This window comes from Pararge aegeria, chromosome 15 (genome assembly GCF_905163445.1).
Source record: "Pararge aegeria chromosome 15, ilParAegt1.1, whole genome shotgun sequence".
Lineage (NCBI taxonomy): Eukaryota > Metazoa > Arthropoda > Insecta > Lepidoptera > Nymphalidae > Pararge > Pararge aegeria.
Window position 1 is genome coordinate 5,709,580 of NC_053194.1, and position 20,849 is coordinate 5,730,428.

Sequence of the window (20,849 nt, forward strand, 5' to 3'; positions counted from 1 at the left end):
ACAGATGCAGACGTGCCGCTAATATTAAGCGTTCCAGGACTTTTAAGTGTTTGAATAAATACGTTTTTTCAACTGAACAACTTTAATATTCTCTTTTACTGGCATACTCAATGTAGTTCTTGGAAGATTCTGGTACATATATTATTGGCACACATTGAAGTGTATTTGTTTTTGCTTGTTTGAGTGCTAATTTAGTAAATACAATCCTTAGGGTATCCATTTTGTTTAGATATAAATTGGTATCTTAAGCAGTCGATACTATTTAGAAATACAATTGCTTTACATATTAGCACTAATACAGCACAACAATTGAAACAACTCATAATATAAACATCTTTTTTATTCCAACTTATAACCATACATAATATACACAGTACAAAAAAAACTTGTTTCGCCTAGTTCAGCAATAAGGACAAAAGAAAATTGTCACATCTCGTTAACTATTCATTTCGTAACATACAAACAAAATTGAGAAATCTAATGTAGGATAAACTTATCTACACGCCGTGTTTTAATGTACAATGCTTCGAGCGAATACGTTTTACTTCAATACAATAACTTAAAAGTATAGACTTCTTACTATATACTCGATGGAATACGAATTAAAAATTTACACATTACATACATATCACTATAACTACAATTAAGCCGTTAGGATAACCTGAAGAGTTTATTTGTATTTCGATTAAGGAACATAAAACATCCACATCTCGACGATATCACCGTAATCAGACTAATTTATACATTGCACATGCTCCGACCGCGACCGTCGGACCGAATCGCGCCCAGTTCCGGCACATTCACACGCCACTCAGACGACGCACAGCGCGCAAGCACTCGCTCGCGCTCCACTCTCACCTAAATGCGGAACTTAGCGATAATGTTACGTTCGAATTGAGATCAAATGCGAGGCGCCGCCGAGCTCACTGCACGGCCAGCGCCTCCTCGAGGCAGCACAGCGAGTCCTTCACCGCGTGGTACACGATGTTCTTGATCTGCAGCTTGTCCTCCTTGTTGGCGTGCTGGCGCGACAGCCGCCGGAACTGCTGCGCCAGCTCGAAGCAGCGCGACACGTTCTCGGGCGACACGAAGTCCTCCGCCACCTTGACGCAGTCCAGTAGGTTGCGCACCTGGTGCGGCGCGCCCGCCGGCACGAACACGGCGTCGCCCGGGCACTGCAGGATCGCGTAGCCCTCCACGCCATACTCGCGGTACAGGCGCTCGCGCAGCGCCGCGTCCAGGTACCACGTCTGGTCGTGCACGGGGTCGTGCTGCGCGCGCGGCCGCGCCCCGCTCTCCAGCTCCGCGCGCACGAGCAGGTCGCGGATCTTGTCGGCGTCGCGCGCCGCGTAGATGTGCCACAGCGCGGCCGGCGGCTTGACGCGCGCGCGCCGCCTCGACAGCACGTCCACGCCCGCCTCCTCGGCCGCACGCGCCGCCTCGCGAGCGCGCTCGGGCGCGTCGGCGGGCGCGCTGGCGTGCACCATCACGTTGACGGCGTCGCTCACGTCGAGGTGCAGGTTGGTGGTGCCGCCCGCGCCGCCGTACGCCGTGTACATCTTGGGCCCCAGGTCGGGGCGCACGAAGCACTCGGGCAGGCGCGCGGCCAGGTTGAGCTTGCCGGAGCGCGCCGTGTACTCGGCCAGCGGCAGTGCGCGCATGAGGTCGTCGAAGCGCGCGGGCAGCAGCTCGGCGAAGTCCTCGCCCGGCGGCCAGTCCTTCAGCTTGAGCACCATGGGCGCGCCGCGCTCGTCACGCAAGCGCTTGGCGGCCAGCTCGAAGCCGTCCCAGAACTTGCGCGCCGGCTGGTTGGGCACCACCAGGCCGGACGCGCAGTTCACGATGTCGACCCGCGTGTCGCCGAAATCGCGCGAGAAACTCTCCGGTGACCAGAGATCTTTATCCAGTAGGCTCGATACATCAGACACGATCACCGGTTGGCCACGCTTCCATTGATCCTGCAACAATACGTAAACATTTGTTAGCAATATATTGGTGCACTATATGATCATTGCCTCGTACAGTTCGGTTTTGTTTAAATTTAACATTCGCTTTTGTTGTGTTTGTTACAATAATAACCATAATTAGCAATTTAAACATGTGAACTCGCACTTGTAATGAGTTTCGTTAGAACTACATAGTTTTCTTAGAATAGGAATATTTGTGTTCCATTCGATTTTAGCTAAGTAACATTTAAATACTAAATTGATCATACAGAAAGTTTGCAACTATTTACCTGGAAAGGTTTATAATTTCCGGGATTCATGGGGTCCGTTAAATGTAGCAGCTTGCCATCGCAGAGCCACGAGTGCGGCACGTCCGGATATAATATTTTGGACTCTGTCAGCGTCATAATCCGAACAGGCAGTTCTTCCCTTCCCCTCCCGCTCCTCTCGTATCGCTTCACCACGTTTGATAGCGCGAAGGGCTTCACTTCTCCGTCATCGTCTTTTTTCTCTTCGATGATGCTTGAGATCACCTCATCTAAAATATCACTTTTGTTTTTCTTCTGTTTTTTCTTTGGCTGGGTGTCACCACCTTCAGGCGCTGGTCGTATTAACAATTCCCGGAGAGTTGAGAAGTTGCCGCCTTCCTCGGAGTCTGACGAACTGGAATCGGATTTCTCCTCTTTCGTTTCCGTCTTCATCGGCATGTCGGAAAGCCAGCTCACTATCGAGGAACCAGTCTTGCCATTCTCCGATTTCACTGGAGAAGAACCGTTTGTTGGTGCGGATTCTTCTTTGACTTCTTCCTTTTTGATATTCTGCGAACAAAAATATTTAATTAATTTTATGCCGTAAACAGAACAAATATTAAAATATTCAATGGTCTATCTCTTGTCTGTCATTTCAAGTTTTTATCTCTAGTGGACACTAAAGTTTGACGCTGACCGTGTGTTACGCTTAATAAACTTTTTAAGGTGCTATTATACTTGTATGAAGTACTTTTATTCATATGTGAACTTATACGCAACGGAATTAATTATATTGTCAGCATAATCAGCACCTTCAACTCGCCTGATGTTACTTGCTCGCTTAGTGCGGGGCCTGTCACGGCTCTTCCAGTACTAGGTCATCACTCCAGCAACTTGGAGCCTTTTTTTCGCGGGCCACTGCCACTTTACGAAGTTATGTGTCCATTTTAAGCAATAATATATCACTTCACCGTTAATGATAGAAAACGTAAAGAAATCTGTACTTACTTCTGAGAGTACTTATATAATATTATTAAGGCCTAACAACGGCCTAAACCCATATTGTACGGAGACTCGTGGGCTGGTAATGAGTTTATTACGATAATGATAGAAATTTCAGTACTCTAATTTAAAATTAATTGCATCCAGATTCACTAATGCGGGTAGCCATGGATGGCCCAGCAACAAAGCAACACTTCGCAGGGCATCCATAAACCTAAGGCGTATTAAGCTTCATGTTGCTGGTATTACACGGGCAACCATTCAGACCGGAACACAGCATTGCAACCATGCTGTATGGCGGCAGAAATAAGCATTGCGGTAATACTCCCTCGTACGAGCTCTATCACGAAAAGCTTTCCTACTGCTAGGTAGGGTTTTTCTAGTGAGAAGCTAGTACCGATAAAGAAATGCTGCTAAGCGATTTAGCATTCCGGCACGGTTTACGCTACGATGCGCAGTAACCGATTACGGATATTGGTTTAATATACCTACTGTAATCCCTAAAAGGTGAACCTGCTATCATCTTAGAATGAGGAATTAAAAAAAAAAAAAAAGGTTAGTAGATTTAATGGTTAAATTACCTTTTGCAGCGCTCTCTGCAATAGTAGTCTAGCGGCAGCGCGGACTGGAGCGGCCGGTTCACAAGACTGCCCGCAAGCGCAGGGCGGAAGCGCAAAGGCGGCTCGCACGCGATGCGCACGCGCCGCCGCCGCCGCTAGCGCACCTCCCGCCGCTATCTGCGTGAGCAACAACCGCCGCGCGGGGTGTGCGCCGCCCGTGGTACACGTTAACCAACTGTGGAAGAACAGATTAATATAGATTTTAGTCAAGTTTATTATTGGATAGAAGCAGGCAATAGTTTGCGGATTTCTACGATACACAATAGAGATATAATAAGTTTATAGTTTAATTCTTGTAATTCCGTCAACTGAAACAACTTAAATGTGTTGCTCTGTAACTACAAAGAAGCGACATTTAAAGTTTATTTCTTAAGTAAATTCACAAATAGTTTTTTTTGATTAATTCCGTTATGAACATTATTAAAGCTTATTTTACTTAAAGCTCACTATACATTTGATGAATTCCTTGACAAGGTAGATTCGAAGCAGCCAGCCTCGCTCTAATCTACCGCAAGATGGAAAAATGATTGTAAATGTGGATGTTGGAAAAGAGCAACTAGCAACATCCACATTTCTTGCCGGCTCTTCACGGTAGAATCTGCTTTCCGAACCGGTGGTAGAGTCAATACAAATATACATACTTGACGTTTCAAAAGTGCTTATAAAGTAGACCTACTTGAAATAAATGAAATTTGAATTTGAATTTGCTTAGTATGACGCTGACCGTGCTTTACGTTTCTCAAATAAACCATATACTTTGTATCATATCATCTGACATATACTATAACAATTTAACTTTGAAATATAACAAAACTCACCCAAAGGAATCTCTTTCGCCGTTGGGAGTGGCGCTGGTGGAATTACTCGTTTCGCTGGGAGTGTTGCCAGATTCACCGGACGTCCTTGACTAAAACAAATAAAATTATTCTAATTAATAATTAACTTGAATAACACTAGTAGGATCTGCGTACAGTAAGGCTAGGAAGCACAAACTTTTTTGTAACAATTAATACACCGCCAGCTATTCAGTCATGTTACGCCGAAGATCTTGAACAGTCGTCTCTAAGTTATCTTTAAAAGATCAACTCAGTTACTACAAAATAATCATCGTAATCTCATATGGCGAAGATATCCAGCAGCCCCCTTTTTGCCATTTAATGAGGAAAGGTCAAAAATCTAAGTCGTAACACCAATCGTATACCATCATTATCGGTTGTAGATTACTATTTGTAGAGTATCTACAAACTGATAGAAAATTTTACCAGACTTGAAGCAGAGCCACATCGCTCGCTTGCTCGGGCAACAACTACACAAGTCAATAAGGAATGTCTTTTAAGAATAACTATATCAGATTTTTTTTAATGCTTTTGTTGAACGAAAGTTCATTCTCTGGAGGTGATCACATTGTCACGAAGTCAAAATAAGAGGCAAGTCGAGAGAAATCTTCCAACTTTATAATGCACAGTGTGTTTGTTGAACACTCTCAAATATTATTGTTTTATTCTAGTCTATTATTTTCTCTTATAACTGCCTGTCATGTGCAATAAAATGTTTATATAATACAGATGTGGGACATAATGTAAAAGAGATACAAACCTTATAACAATCGAGGCACACGACAAAACCGCACTTTCCACACGTCCAGTGGAAGTTGAACAGCGTCGTTTCGCACACGTCGCACATTTCCCGTACGCCTTGCACTACTCGTTTCCACGCTACGGTTTTGTCTGTTGGCAAGAGAACATGAAAATATAACTTTTGTACTGATTATACTGGTAGTTAGTTGGTAGAAGGAAACTGAAACTGATTGACCAAGGCTAAAAATAATAACCAGAAAAAAAGCCTAATTTTGATGATATAATAACATACAGTAGAAAATTCTTTTATTTATCTCATTAAACTAATTTAAAAAACTACATAGTAGAACACTTCTTAGTTTTAACAATTTTATAAAAGTTGTTATAACTAAGAAGTTAGGAACGAAGGAACGAACTCAGTGGTTATGTAAAAGTTTTGGTACTAATATTATAAATGCGAAAGTGTGCTTGTTTTTTTCGGCTCAACCATCGATTTCATCGATAAAATTTGACATATACATAACTTGCATCCTAGAGACAGACATAGGTTACTTTTTATCCTCGAAAACTATCTATACAACGTTCGCAGGGGATTAAATATAATGCTTTTGACCATTGTTTGGATTCACAGGTAAACCTATCATGAAAAAAAATTGACACAGCCGAAATGGCTTGCATACTGGAGACAGAGATAGAAAAGTTTTAATCCCTAAAACTAATGGTTCACGCAAGATTTTTATAAATTCAGGAAATAAAAAAGCTTAGTTGTATTTTTATTGGAATCGTTGCTATAGCAATGATAATAAGTATTTTTCTGTTGAATATACGACTATGTACTTAGCTTTTGTTAGTGCATTATTTGTTCATCTGGCAACGAGTGTTCAGACGTGCTTACACAGCACCGTGTAAATAGTAGCGGTACACAGTAGCGGTACATTTACGTAAGCTACCTGCCTCAAGAGACACTCGACATCCTCGACGGAACTCTTTATCTTTCGAACGATATCGCAGTGGGGAAAGATTTGTGTGTAAACTTTGATTCCTCTCATGCACACGCAGTGCCGTTTAGTTCATTTATTTATGTACACATTAATTAAAATAAAAGACAAAATAGCTAAGTACTTTTTTACCTTCTGTTTATGAACAATTTAATTTACTTTAGTTTTATCAATAGAACCATTTAAAGGTTCTTCATTAGGATGAAGATGTTTTCACAGTTAGATTTTATTTATTGGTTTTAGACTTCAGATTCTGTATATCAAATTTTCATGAAAATAATTTATTAAGACAACCAAAGCCGTTTACAGAACTTTTTTTTCACACGGGAAACAACGTAATAAACACGGCCGAAGAACGCAGACAAGAGTTAGTATTCTATAAATAAAAGAGTGAATACCTCGCAATTACAATTGAATGTACTTTAATAAGGGCGATTGATTTACAAACGGATAGACCTTTGAATGCACCTTAATACTCAAAGGCACAAACCCCCGAGTCAATAAAATCGGTATTAAAATAGTATTAGGTAGATATTGTAATACAAAAAGTACGACAAGCAATGAAAATATTTAGTGGCTTGTAAAGATTCAACAATAATAATTGTAGGGTAATTAACTATCTAACGTTTTAAAGTAATTAGTAGATTGGAACTTGTTGTGTTCATTCTACAGTTATGTAATTCGGGTCATACAAAATTTCTAAGGTCAAACATGATGAACATGATTTTTATAAACAAATCTGTTTTACATAAATCTCTAGACGAGACGACGAGATTTGTGTGAACAAAATAGTTTTTGGCACCATTAAAGTAAGTAAAGAAAAATTGTTTTATACAAATAATAAGTGTCAGTGTCTTTCAATCTTTGTTGTAATTTCGTAGATATTCAATAATGAATTATGTAGAAATAAAAAAAAGAGATTACAATAATTTGCATGACAAGAGACTATTGTGTACACTTTAGTCACTACTACTACAAACTAGGAAAATTACTATAAACATTTAGACTACAGTTGTTGTGATAATAGTGCGACGTAGCTACTTTGCTTTGTTTAATAAAACATTGTTTGATTTTTCCCTCTCCATATTATTTCAATTTCTGGTGATAATCTACAGGAAAATTGCTTTCATAAAAACAAGCTACTTTAATTTCAATGATAGGACTTCTTCGCTTTTATCTCTTGTAATAATTCATTATTTAATTTCCATCTCTACATACACTCGATTTATTAACACTACAGGAAGTTTCCTGATCATAAAACAGACTGCCTTTGTTCCCATGACGAGCCTTAGCTTTGTTTTCTTGTTATCTTATACAAATATATTAAGCTGAAGAGTTTTTTAGTTTACTTGAATGCGATGATCAGATTTGAAATATTTTTTTTGTTTTGGATAGTCCATTTATCGAGAAGGCTATATATCATCTAGCTAAGACCAATAGGAGCATAGCAACAACGAAGAATGGTGTTTTTTCCTTTTGAGAGCTTCAGATCCGTGCGCTGCGTGAACAGTTAGTTTCGATACAATCATGTGTCAAAAAATTGTTCCCCTTAAAAAGTTACAAAAAAGCCCGCAATTTTCCGTCCGTCGGTTAACGGTCTATCTTTAAAGGTTGCAATACAGTCGCGAAGGACCGCTATTAACAAATAATAATACATTATTTAATTTCTATCTCTACATTACTTAACCTAATTTTTTTTATAAAAACTACAGGAAAATTGCTTTGAAAAAATCAAACTACCTTCGTTCAGATGGTGGGACTCCGCTTCTTTCTCTTGTTGTAATAATTCACAGAACTGGTCTCCGATCTCGCGCAATAGGAAACAGCTCATTTCTATGTCTAACTCGGCCGCGCCTGCCGACGATGACAGCCATAATTTCTTATCATCCTGTTACAGAAATAAGTTCCATTTAAAATAAAGTTTTTATATGATCTTGCTTTGGGTATTAGGAAATCCTGATACAAAATTGAACCTATACCGATATTGAATATAATACCTGGCCGTGATAATATATGTTTAAGGACAAAGCTGGTTTTAGCGAAAGATGACTGACGGAACTTCTTAATGAATAGTTAATATATGTTTAAGGACAAAGCTGGTTTTAGCGAAAGATGACTGACGGAACTTCTTAATGAATAGTGCAATCAATACTGCGAAAAGTAATAATTGTCATAGCCAAGGAAAAGGCCAGAAGTTCTTGCAATGACAAAATGGTGCTCCATATATAATAAGATATAGGGCTTTCACTGGGAAGAAAATGGTTAATCAACTGTAATAAATGGAACATTCAATTGTTGCACAACCGTGAGAATAACATTTATCAGTTTTTCACATCAGCTCTCATTGCGCGACTACCGTTTCAACAACGTATTTTGTTTTCGATTATGTAATTTGTACTGAAATACGGAGAACTTTTTGTATAGAATTAATTATATAAATTATATGTTGTGCACTCAAGTGTTGGAATTATTATTCTAATATCAATTGTAAATACCAACAGCTGAACACATACACATTTTATACATTTTGGTTCTATATTGTATAACCCAATAATTTTCGAAAAGATAATTTCTTTAATTTACAAGATATTCACCTCTTCAGCGTCCTTGTAAGGATCCGAAAATCCGGCTATAGCTAATTGCCTATTCTTGGCATACTTCAGTCTTCGGAAAGCGTAAAATCGGCAAAATATATTCGGCATGTCCTTGTCGCGCTGCGCAGGCGACCAGCGGCACTCGCGGCACTTGGCCAAGCGCGGAGCCACCTCGAAGCACGGCCCGTTCTGTAGGAACGACTCGGCTGTGGGCTTGGCGCTTGCTGCCGACGGAGCCCGGCGGGGCGGATCCTCGCGCCGCCGGCCGCCGCCACCGCGACCACCGCCACGAGCGCGGCGCCCGCGCGCTCGCCCGCCACCGCGCTTGCTTGACGTGCTACCACTACCACTACCACTGCCACCAGAGTCAGAGTCTTTATCGTCACTTTCTTTATCACTTTCACTACCACTTTCGGATGCTTTCTTCTTTTTTGGCTCATCACCTACTTTTTTTACAGTCCCTTTTTTCCGTTTAGCCTTCGGCGGTTTCCGCTTAGGCGGCGACGTTGTCTCCCGCTCCGAACTCGAACTGTCCTCCTCTGCGTCGTCGACGCGACCGTTGACTTCCTTTGGTTTTCTCGGTTTGGACGTTTTCCGCGCTCCGCGCTGGATGGATTTCGCCGCGACGGGCACTACAATGTTGGAACTGGAATCGTCCGGCTCCGACACTCGCGTGATCGTCATCGGCAGGGTGATGCAGGTTCCGCCGCCTCCCGAACAGTCTCCCTCGCCGATCGGCGCAGTTTCATGCCTCTGGAGCCACGCCTTTTTGCCTAAATGTCGAACCGTTGGCGCCGAACCATCGCGTGGGCTAGGTGAGGAGATCTTCGCCGGAGTTTCGGAATCGGCAACCATCAACGCAGGCGGCGTGACGGGTGGCGCAGGCGGCGACGACGTGGTCGGAGGTGTGCACGATATGGGCGGCGTCGAGGCAACAGGAGGAACGGGCGTTGGGGGCGCGGGACTCGCCGAGGGGGTTATATAAGGGGCGGGGGAAGCACCAGCAGCCTTTTCGGGCGTTTCTATGCTGCCATCCGCCGAAGGGACGCGCACGTCACAGGGTGGACCAGGAGCTTGAGGGGCAGGCTCGGAGCCTAGTGCTGAGAGCCTAGAACCGACGCTAGCGGCCGTAGCGATCAACGGTTCCGGCGCAGGACTGTCGAGTCGCCGTCGCTTGGCGTCAGTTGAGTCGAGTTCGAAGGCACATCGTCTTCTAGGCGATAGCCGTTCGGGGTCCTCTCGTGCGACGCCGAGATCGAGGGGTTGAGTCTGGCAAGGTGATGACGCGTTCGCGAGATCGCCATGGGCTCTGGGCGGCGGCCGGGGCTCGGGGGTCCGTGAGTGCGCCACAGGCGGCGGCCGCGTTCTCGTCGCAGGGGAGTACGCGGACGGCGGCGGGTAGGGCACGGGCGGTCTATCCGCCTTAGTGAGTTGCATCGACGCCGGCGGCTCGACCGCCATCGTGTAATGCAGGGTTGGGCCAGGCGAGTTGCTGCTTGGCTTGCCGTAGATGTGTGGGGGCGCCGGACTCGACACCTTCGGTTTGACCGGCGGTGTCTGGTAGTAGGCCGCAGGCGACCTCTGCGGCGGGGTTTGGTACACCCGCCGGCTCTTGTCCTGCGCCGGCAGTGCTGCGTGCGTCGGTGTCTGCAGCGCCGGGTGCGGGTGGGGAGGCGCGTGCGGCGACAGGCCGGTCCGGTATGGCCGCGAGGGAAGGTAGTGCTGGGACGGCTCGCTTCTAGGCTTGCTGGGATATTGATGCTTCTGTTCCAAATGTATTTGTTTGGCGTCGTGTTTAACTATCACAGATTTTTCGGTCACTAAGGGAGGTGGAGCGGGAAGGTGCTGCTCTTTGAGTTTTTCGTATCGGTAAGGTGGATAATTGTAGGGTGCAAAGTTCGGTTCACCCTTGGGGAGGACGGGGAGCTGGGGCGCTTTATCATTCTTGACGAGCGAGTGGCGTGGCGCGTGCTGCGGGTGCGGCGCCAGGGCCACGTGCGTGGCGTAGTCAGGCTGCGGCAGACGGTCGGACGCGTAGTACGTCCGATCGGGCGTCCGCAACCGATCGTGCTCCGGCGCCGCCGCACCCCGATTTGGTGCGAGACTATTCAGAAGTGACCACGATATACTCCGTTCCCGCTACAAAAAATAAAACAGATTATCTAGATATTTAATAATATTTTACCAATTACTACATATTATTAAAAATACTAAATCAATAAGTACAGTGACAGTAAATAATTATTCAAAGTTTTAATTTAAATTAAAGAACACCATTAATAATAACCTTCTGATTAGCTAGCCTAAAAGATTCTTCGAAATGCCTCGATACTAGTTTTGAGGCAGCATTTTCTTGTTCTCTCCTTTCTTTTTCTTCCCTATCTTGCTTTTCTCGTTCCCGCTCCCTTTCTCTTTCCATCCGTTCTCTTTCTTTTTCCTTCTGCTGCTTTTCCAGCATCTCCCGTTGCTCCTGTTCCCTTCTTTCCCTGTAAAAAAAATAACAGTATGTAAGACAATGATATACATTTAGTAAACTTATAAATAACTGGTTAAATCATCTTGCACTGGCAATGCAGACTATAGGGGTTGTAACATCTCAGTAGATTGATCTTAACACAATCACCTACAGTAAGATTCATTTGGATTAAGATGTCAATGCATCAAGACATTGGAATGCGCTAAAGTAGGTCAAGGTCACGCAGAAGGCCAATAAAAAAACATTGTATGTTGCCTACATATTTTTACTTTTCACAATCTGTATGCTATAAAAATATCCGGTACTTTTCAATTTAAGCAAAAATATTAAGAATATTAATTTTTAATATAATAAGTATTTGCAATATCCAGACAACCCCCTTTTGGGCTAGCTTTAAAGCGAAAATTTATATTTTATGTTAGTAAAATATAAAATAGTAAAAAAAATGTAAATATTAAAGTAAACCATTAAAAATAACATAATCAACCAACACACTAAGCAAAAATAAAAAAATAACCATTTTTGAAAGTAAAAACACAAATATATGAATAATTTACGTGTTTTGTGAATTCTTCTCTTCGGCTACTATTATTATTGGACTTAAACTGCTTTATAACGTAGTGCTATAGTAAATTTTGTATTTGATTTATTTCTTAATCGAAGTTTTTATAACCTATCTACAATTGATGACAATCTAGTTACAAGTTATTGTCAAGTTTATTGTGTGAACATATTCTGTGGCCCTATTGTCTAAAATGAGTTTTTCACCTCCATGAAAGATGTCATCAAATGGGTATATGAAAATCGATACGATGTTCATTAAAATATTTGATTCCGGTGTCAAGTGCCAACCAAAAAAAAAAAGTATAATACAATTAACACGAAAAGAAAAAACAGAAATTAAACGTTGCGGCGCGTAATAACTACAAGTACTAAGTAAACCCAAGTTAGTCGCGGTCGTGTCTATTGTGACATAAAGGTGTTAACTACATTCATTAACTTAATACATATTACGCTACGAGGGTATCAAATGCGCCCGGTACTAAGAAAATTAGGACTAGTAATTAGATATGTAAAGCATTTTATGACCTAGCATTTTTTTTAACGTTGAACTAATAATCACTATATAAACCGATGCATGTTCTTTGCTTTTCTTAGGTAGAGACTTCGAATCACTTTCACATAGAACAGATAATTTCTTTGTCTTAAAAGTGGTCCAAGAGAAAATAGCAAACCATTATGATTCTATTTTCTTAAATAAGCATTTCTCTGCTTGACTTCACACAAAGATTTTAACCTACATGTTGTCTGCGAGCTGTTAAGCAAGACGTCAGACTTCTGGGTCACGAATACAAATAAAGCGAATCAATATTTAACATATTGAATGCCTTTGAACATGGTTAGCGTTTAGGAGCGACTTCGGCTCACGACGGCTTCAATGCCCGGTCAGAATTAAAATTGTTCCGTATAGTTTCTCTGTAAAAAACTTTCAGTAGCACACCGGAGAAAGGACGTTGGCGACGATCAACCTCGTGACTCGGAGAGCACGTTAAGACGTCTGTCCGGGTTGTTATACAAATTAATAAAAAACCTTTAAACAGCGTATAGTTTACGCTCTAAAGCCCCTCTCTCTATGGTCTAGGAGGAGTATTTTTGGTAGGATACGTGACATGGTAACCCACATTTTATAAAGCCTAATTCGATAACAGCAATGTTGCAATAACATTATTACCGCATATTGCTGGCAAAAACCGGCGATTAAAAAACACTTTAATGATTAAATTCACTAGTTTTATGTTAAAGAATCGTCTTTTCAGAAACCTGTTCTGTAATTAACGATAATTAAATTAATTAAATGATATGATCATGAATTAGCATAGTGAAAATCCTGCGGTATAATATACAACTACGATTACGATGAATATCTTAACTAATAACTGTTTATTAAACATCGATAAAATTGGCTGTAAAGTAATAACAAGCTTTTTTCTTTAAGAACCTTCCTGGCGCAATGGTAAGCGTTGTGGTTTTTAATTAAAAATGGGAAGTCCCGGATCAATTATTTCTGGATACTCTCTGGTCTTGCCTGGGGTGGAGGCTCTAGCTGTGCCTAGGCCCTTCAGTTTAAATGAAAATAGACATACTACATAGATGACATAGATGGTAATGGTAATATTATACCGCCAAGCTATTTAGCGTTCTAAATATTTTTTTATTGCAGCGATTTAGTTTTAGATAGCGGCCCCTTTACCAACTATTATCGCAGCAGTATTATTTTAATACTGTGCATGTTTTTTTAGTTATAATCCCCATTTTGGTGTCCAGGCTATGTAAAATAAACTCATAAATAATAAGTCATTTAGATATATTACTGCTACAGCGATAGAATTAAGCCGCTAGACCGACAGAACAGTCTTCTACTTTTTATAAATAAGCCACCTACACCTTTTATAGTAAGTAAATAAATGGTTTAATCATGATACAACAAAAATTACCACGGGGTAAAGCCGGTATTATGACTCAAGATACATAAATATATTCTTTTACTAACGATATTCGATGATTCATTTCCTGGCCTGGCTAGTTTGCGTAGAATCATAGAAACGTGCAAATTAATATTATTACATGCTCAGTAAATAGTGTAGGTACTTTCCTGAGTTCGGTTATAATAACAAATTATTTATTATTTGTTGTACGTGTAGTAATATAAAATTCAATTTCTTTCGTTTCTAAACTATTATAGTAAATAACGTGTGTAACATAGTACATTTTGTATGAGGAATACAACTTTAAATGTAATTATCTCACTTAAAAATAAAGAAATTTTGAATTTGAATTTGATACAAATAACAATGAAGTAAAAAAATATCCTGTTGACATTATGTAGTTTTAAAAAAGGTAAATAGATTATTTCACGTAGTAACGAACACATTACACAGCAGTGTTATTCGTTCCATAGAGATGCAGAAAGCCATAGCTTGTATTATTATTTGGCAAGAAAAAACAATAAAAAAATATTTGGAACGAGTCGTAAGAAAACTACACATTTCTTAACTACTACTGGGAATTTGTTTGGCACAACAACCAGTTACGATAACTATGACGTCTGAAAGATAAGCTTCCTATTGGCAGTGTAAGTTAATATTATAAATGAGTAAACTACGAACGTAACTTTGATAACTCAATTTCTTTCGTAGTTCAACTGACTAGTCTGTCTGTAGAACCAAACATCATAATTAAAATGGATTAGCAATTACGTATAGGCCTAGTAAATTCGAGAGGACAGAAATACCAAGAGCCCGAGACCAAAGGTTATAGGGTCAGCCTAAAGATAGAGAAATGGTGCTAGTTCTGATGTACATAATTAATTTCTACGTCAAACATTGTGAAAAGGACAGCACTAAATTCCACTTCTAAATCGCAAAAACTATTTAACAGTTCTCTATTATTAACGTATCATAATATCCAATAATTATTCTTTTACGAATGTAATTATTCCAACACTATGGATAGTGAGCAAAGTCAAAGAGGTCACGTTCATGACCCTTGAGACCTTGGTGTGTTTGAGGATTAGCCATGTTAGTAATGTCCATAAATCTGAATTGTTAAACGTGGGCTTGAACTAATGTATCATCAAGAATTACCGATATTGAGGCAAAAAATAAACTGTGTACTTTTTGAAACTAAGCGCCTGAATCATCAGAAACGCAAATGTCTTTGATATTAACTTTTGTTTTCCAATTTTGTTTTTAATATAGGGATCCGAGGATAGATCTATTTCAACTGAACTGAGTCTACCTCCTGAACCATTCCAACAAAACATCAACGTTTCAACATAACAATTTATCGTATAAAATCATAATAATCTTTCGCGGGCTTTACGCTAGAGTTTATAATATGTAAAAGGTAATACTCAAATAATACATTTGAGGCTTAGGAGTAGTTAATAGTGTTTACTAAATCTCTATCTGACCGTTGGAGACTCAGGAATATGAGTCGATATGGGACTGCAGATTGCAGACATAAATGGCCGCCTTAGAACCAAGAACCTTGGGGGCGTCAACAATGAATCGCTTGTTTGGAGATTGATAGTAGATCCTAGCTTGTATTTGCGTTACTATGCAGTGAAATACATAGAATATGAATTTTATAGCATACACTTATCACAAAAATAAAAAAGCCAAAATTCCCAATTAATATGCCCCGCAATCAATGTTAACAATAATTTTGTTACATACAACTTATCTATTCATACAACATCCTATCAGCTGACATTGACAAAAGCACGTCGGTGTCGTTGACCTTGAACCACAAACAACTTTCCAGTATTGACGTAATCAACCTCGGAATTAATTCACGTCTATATTTAATCGTAAATAACGAGTTAAACGATTTTCTGCTTCGTTTTTTCCTTTAAAATTTACCTTCGTCTTAATTTCAAGGCTGTTTAAATTATATTGTTGTATTTCGTTTAATCTTTTTTATTTATATAATAAAAACGGCACTTTGATCTCATAAGCCGCTCATATTGCGCTTAGGTTTAACCGCAGAGATCGTTATCAGTCTCACGTTACAAGATATCTCACTAGGATATCAAACAGGTATGCGCAGGTATTTCAGACGTTCCACTTGAACCAAAATAAGCGTATATAATATATTAGATAGTAGTGGCAATCAAAACTAACAAAGGGTTAAAGCGCCGAAAGTTAGTAAATATTTTACATTAGGTAACAAATAATACATACCTACATATTTTTGAGCAATAGTACAAAAAATAAAAATTAAAACCAGACCCTTCAACAAAATTAACAAAATTTTAAATTTGATACTCGAAACTCCCATAAACAACAAATTAACTAACGGCTGAGCTTCCATTAACTTATTTTTAACATTCAGACGGATAAAAATCTCTTATCTCTAAAATGAAAGGTTCTATTTATATCAGCTTTGCAATTCAACTGATAGATGAATTCCGCTAAAGATATAGATTATCGTCAATTGATAGGCGCGTAGAAACGGAAGCAAACTGTGGTACCTAGGTGTAATTAGTCGATGAATCACTCTCACAAGTTAAATAAGTATAACCTTCAAATTGCGATTACATCAACGAACCAGAATCATTTGTTATACTACATTGAATATACATTCTTTAAATAGGTAACTGTAGGTATAGTTTTCTTGCTAGTCACAGCACCACTATTTTAGTTTTTTATCCGGTTTTCAACCAACGCAAATCATTCAATTGGATTGGTTAAGCTCCTAGATTTTGCAAGTCCCAATTTTCACTCAACTCTGCTTCAGTTTGATTAGCACGAACTTCAGAACTTTCCTCGGGGTTTGAAAGGCCACATACTAAACATCATCCTGGCGCTACGTTTTACGTACACTCTTAGTGGAACCGCTAAAAACGGTAATAATTCTGTTCTACACATATAACTCCTGATAATAATTGCTATCCAAGCCCGCTTACAAACATCGAACCAGATACGATATGCCAGAATACCTCTTTAGCAGTTTCCCCTATGCGAAAAAACAAGCTTCTGCCCTGAGAAATTAATTATGTACCTAAATAAGATAAAACTCAAAGCTTGATAGAAACACACACTGGTAAAAGCTTTCCGTAACTAAATTAATTTCGAATTCATCTGGTTTCTGCAATTAACATATTATGATGATTGATCTAAACCTAACAATTAGTATTCACATTTAATTAATCGTTCTCACCTGCTTAGTATATAATTTACAACTGTATCACGCGAATATAGGTTAAAACAAAAATTATATTAGTAAACCAGACTTTTAAAAACCACAACTTTGTATTTATTTCCCTTTTTAACTAAAATATTACTTCCATGCTCTGTTAGTTATTGCAGTTAATAAATTTAGTGTCAAAAGCGAGATTTTCGACGACCGAATAAAAATTATACCAAAATATTGCCTAAGAAAAAACGAAGAACTCACGAAATTTAAAAAATGCGCAGTTTTTAAAATAAGAAGTTACGTAACCGCCCTTTTAAATTTAATTTATTTTCAAGCTTACAACCTGCGCCGATGATCAAATTCTTCAACACTACAAAAGATAAACGCTTGGTAGACGCTAAAAAGGAAATTGCTTTTTTTTTGCAAGAAAATTTTACAGAGTACACTTCAACCTGAATAAAACCTTAGTCTTTTACAATACCAGGAATACAATACACAACAACATTGCCAATTGTTCAAAATACAATAGAACTTTTAAAAGAAAAGGACTCGCCAACTTTAAACCTAAAGCTTGACTAGGAGAACATAAGGGAACCATTAGCAAGAACTAAAGCAATGAGCGTTATGCCAAGTTACGTCGTCACATACTATCGTCGTCGGTCACCTAGCCTTTTTACGTTCTCCTTTCCTCGAATGTAAAAAGAGACAATGCACTAGCAAAATAAATTTATTTTGGCCAATCATAAAGGCCACCGTTCCAAAAAACACCTCACAAATTGCAGTTGCAAGTGCGATACCATTTAAATTCGGGACTTATATTTAAAGGTAGTTAGTTTTAGATAATTCCTGAATATTCAACATAAAATTAGAACCGAATGTGAATGAAATACTAATATAACTATAGGATAATCCTAATAGCCTAGTAACATTCCATTTAATAATAAATCCTAGAAACTGTGTTTATTAATGTTAATTTATTAACAAATCATTTAATAAATTACAGGTTTTGCCGCGTTAACTTTAACCACAGATTTACTGAGAATTTATTGTTATCCTTGTGGTAAGCAAATTGCAAACGTCAAACAACTATATATTAACATTTGAAGCTCCGTCATATTGGAGCCTCCATGTAAAAATGCACTTGTAATATTTTGATTTGTTTACAATATTAAACAACATTGGTTATTGCCTTAGTCACTCGTCCAGTATGATTTTACACACATTTGCACTCGTAAGCCATAGAAATAGGGGTACTAAGCTTATACCGTTTAGGTAAATTCCATAACTGAGAAACTATCCGAGATATTTAACAAGTGTTTGTTCCATAGTTGTAATATGTGTGGTGATGTATCCAGTGCATTAAATGAATATTAATTAAATCGATGGATGTAATGTAATGGATAACCAAAGACGACAGGAAAGTCTTTATTAGCAGGTTTAATTAAAAAATCATTCATATTCACACATACATCAGTAGCTAATTTAAAACATTAGCAGTATAAAGGATATTGCGAAACGAAGCTCGGATATTTTATCTATTGTATGTAAATTTACAATTTATTTGAATTGATCAGTGACCATGACTGTTGCCCACGGAAGTGACCCTTCCTATCAAGTTATCAGGAACCAATACGAAATGTAATCTTAAAAGTCTGTTAATATATTCGGTCTTATAACGTATCACCGGATCTCAGGTATATCGGAAAACCGGTGGTTTCCAGATCGGTATATATGTACTATTATTTTGCCAAATTACCCAATACACGATATAGGTTCCGATGAAGTGGATTTAAGTGACATTTTGTAATTGGAAATTTTACGTATATAATCTATACTATGGGAATATATCAGCAGCATTAGCTTTCGATTTACAATACTGCTTTATACACAGTAGGTTGACAGATGAATGCAAACAAAACTGCCGAGTTATGTTAACACGAAAACTTAGTATCTGCAACTAACTACCTAATGTTCTCAAACTACCGCCTGCCTTAATCAAAGTTAAGTAACTAAGTTTTGACAGACGCCCTTCATTTATAATCGTTTAAGATGTCTCGACTCATTACGATTGTGATTGTGAGAAAGTTTAATTACCGTCGAATTAATTATAGTCTAGAAGAGAAATAGAATTTTGATGTCATTTAAATAATTAGGTAAATTACAAGTTATTTAATTTACTAGCAATTTTATCTACTGCATGACCGTGCAAATGGTCAGAAATGTTAAAATTGCACGAGCTTAAATATCTTTTAAATATTTTTTCATAAAAAAATTATTGTTGTTAATAGCAATACATCTTTGGTGCCTATCACATAAATAACAAAAAAAAATCAACAGGAAAGTTCTGTACAAGGGCAAATATACGAGCAAGTAAAATTAAAGAAAGAAAAATTAAGTTTGATTAACACATCACAATTATTGAAATATTAACGTTATTAAATAAACAAATAGTTAAATATTAATTGTGTTACCAACCTCGAGAGCTCTTGAAAGTCACTACGTTTTCAATGTTGCGATGTTGGCAGTATGAAACAAGGAAAATACATTGCGACTTATTGACGAGAACAATTCAAACACAATGGGTATAATATTGTAATAAAAATGAAGTATGTGGATAATGCTGTAACGTTTTATAAATACGCATTTTAAAAGAATTGTTGTTAAGAATATACTTAAATATGAATTCTATTTAAGTATATTCTCTAGAGCTTTAAATTTATCACTTATTATCATTAATCATCTCTATATATAGATTTCTTTGGGTTATTCCAAAATGCGTTACAATAAATCGTTTTGCGTTTGTTTGAATACTGCACGTATGAAGAATAATATAAGAAAACATTTTAATAAAGCTAGTTTCCTTTCATTTTAAACGTAGCAGCAACGTGCCTATTCTGTTTATTTTTCGTTGAATAAAATATGACGCAAATTGTCTATAGGATCACCACGTTTTGTTGTTTTATGACGATCGCTCTGTACTCCGAACTGTTCTCTGCTAGTTTTTTTTTAAATAATTGCCAATGGTCCATCTGATTAGATAGGGTGGAAAACCATCGCCTATAACTGGCGCATCAACGAAGCCCTTCAGGGCAGACGTAGGCATACGGGCTGATCACAGTAGATGGTAGTAGTAGCACAGAGGACGTTAATGCCCGTTCTCCGTTATATTCCTTTAATCGCTTCGTACGACATCCACGAGAAGACGAGGGGCGGTGACACGAGTGCCGTGCATACAGGTAATGAACATAGCGGGCAGATGACATAAAATGGAAAAATATGCGAGTTATAAAAAACTAAACATTGTAGGAGTCATGAAGTTCTTATAACTGGAGATTTTCTCCCTTTTTTTTTTTTTTATTAATAAATATACTACGACAATACACACATCGCCACCTAGCCCCAAAGTAAGCGTAGCTTGTGTTATGGGTACTAAAGATGACTGATGAATATTTTAATGAATTATATATACATAAATACTTAGAAAATACATATAAACACCCAGACACTGAAAAACACTTATGCTCATCACACAAACATTTTCCAGTTGTGGGAATCGAACCCACGGCCTTGGACTCAGAAAGCAGGGTCGCTGCCCACTGCGCCAGTCGGCCGTCTTATATCATCTGCCCGCTTAGTACCCTGTATGTGCCACTGGGGGACGTTAGTAAGTATAAAGTTGAAGCAACTA

The 20,849-nt window shown here is 38.9% G+C and overlaps 1 protein-coding gene across 4 annotated transcripts in view; it reads right to left on the reverse strand.

Moving 5' to 3' along the window:
* Positions 1-322: 322 nt before the first annotated feature.
* LOC120630092 (lysine-specific demethylase 3A) overlaps positions 323-20,849 on the reverse strand; it is a 229,075-nt gene continuing 208,548 nt past the window's right edge. For 3 of the 4 annotated variants that reach the window (XM_039899236.1, XM_039899239.1, XM_039899238.1), the window contains 9 exons: positions 19,637-19,657; positions 11,273-11,471; positions 8,986-11,124; positions 8,132-8,279; positions 5,413-5,543; positions 4,635-4,723; positions 3,778-3,991; positions 2,237-2,764; positions 323-1,958 (listed from right to left, as the gene is read on the reverse strand). In XM_039899236.1, the coding sequence (XP_039755170.1) occupies positions 924-1,958; positions 2,237-2,764; positions 3,778-3,991; positions 4,635-4,723; positions 5,413-5,543; positions 8,132-8,279; positions 8,986-11,124; positions 11,273-11,471; positions 19,637-19,657 (4,504 nt within the window). In that variant the 3' untranslated portion in view covers positions 323-923. The remainder of the gene's footprint in view (positions 1,959-2,236; positions 2,765-3,777; positions 3,992-4,634; positions 4,724-5,412; positions 5,544-8,131; positions 8,280-8,985; positions 11,125-11,272; positions 11,472-19,636; positions 19,658-20,849) is intronic. The other variant, XM_039899237.1, reaches the window with a different exon arrangement.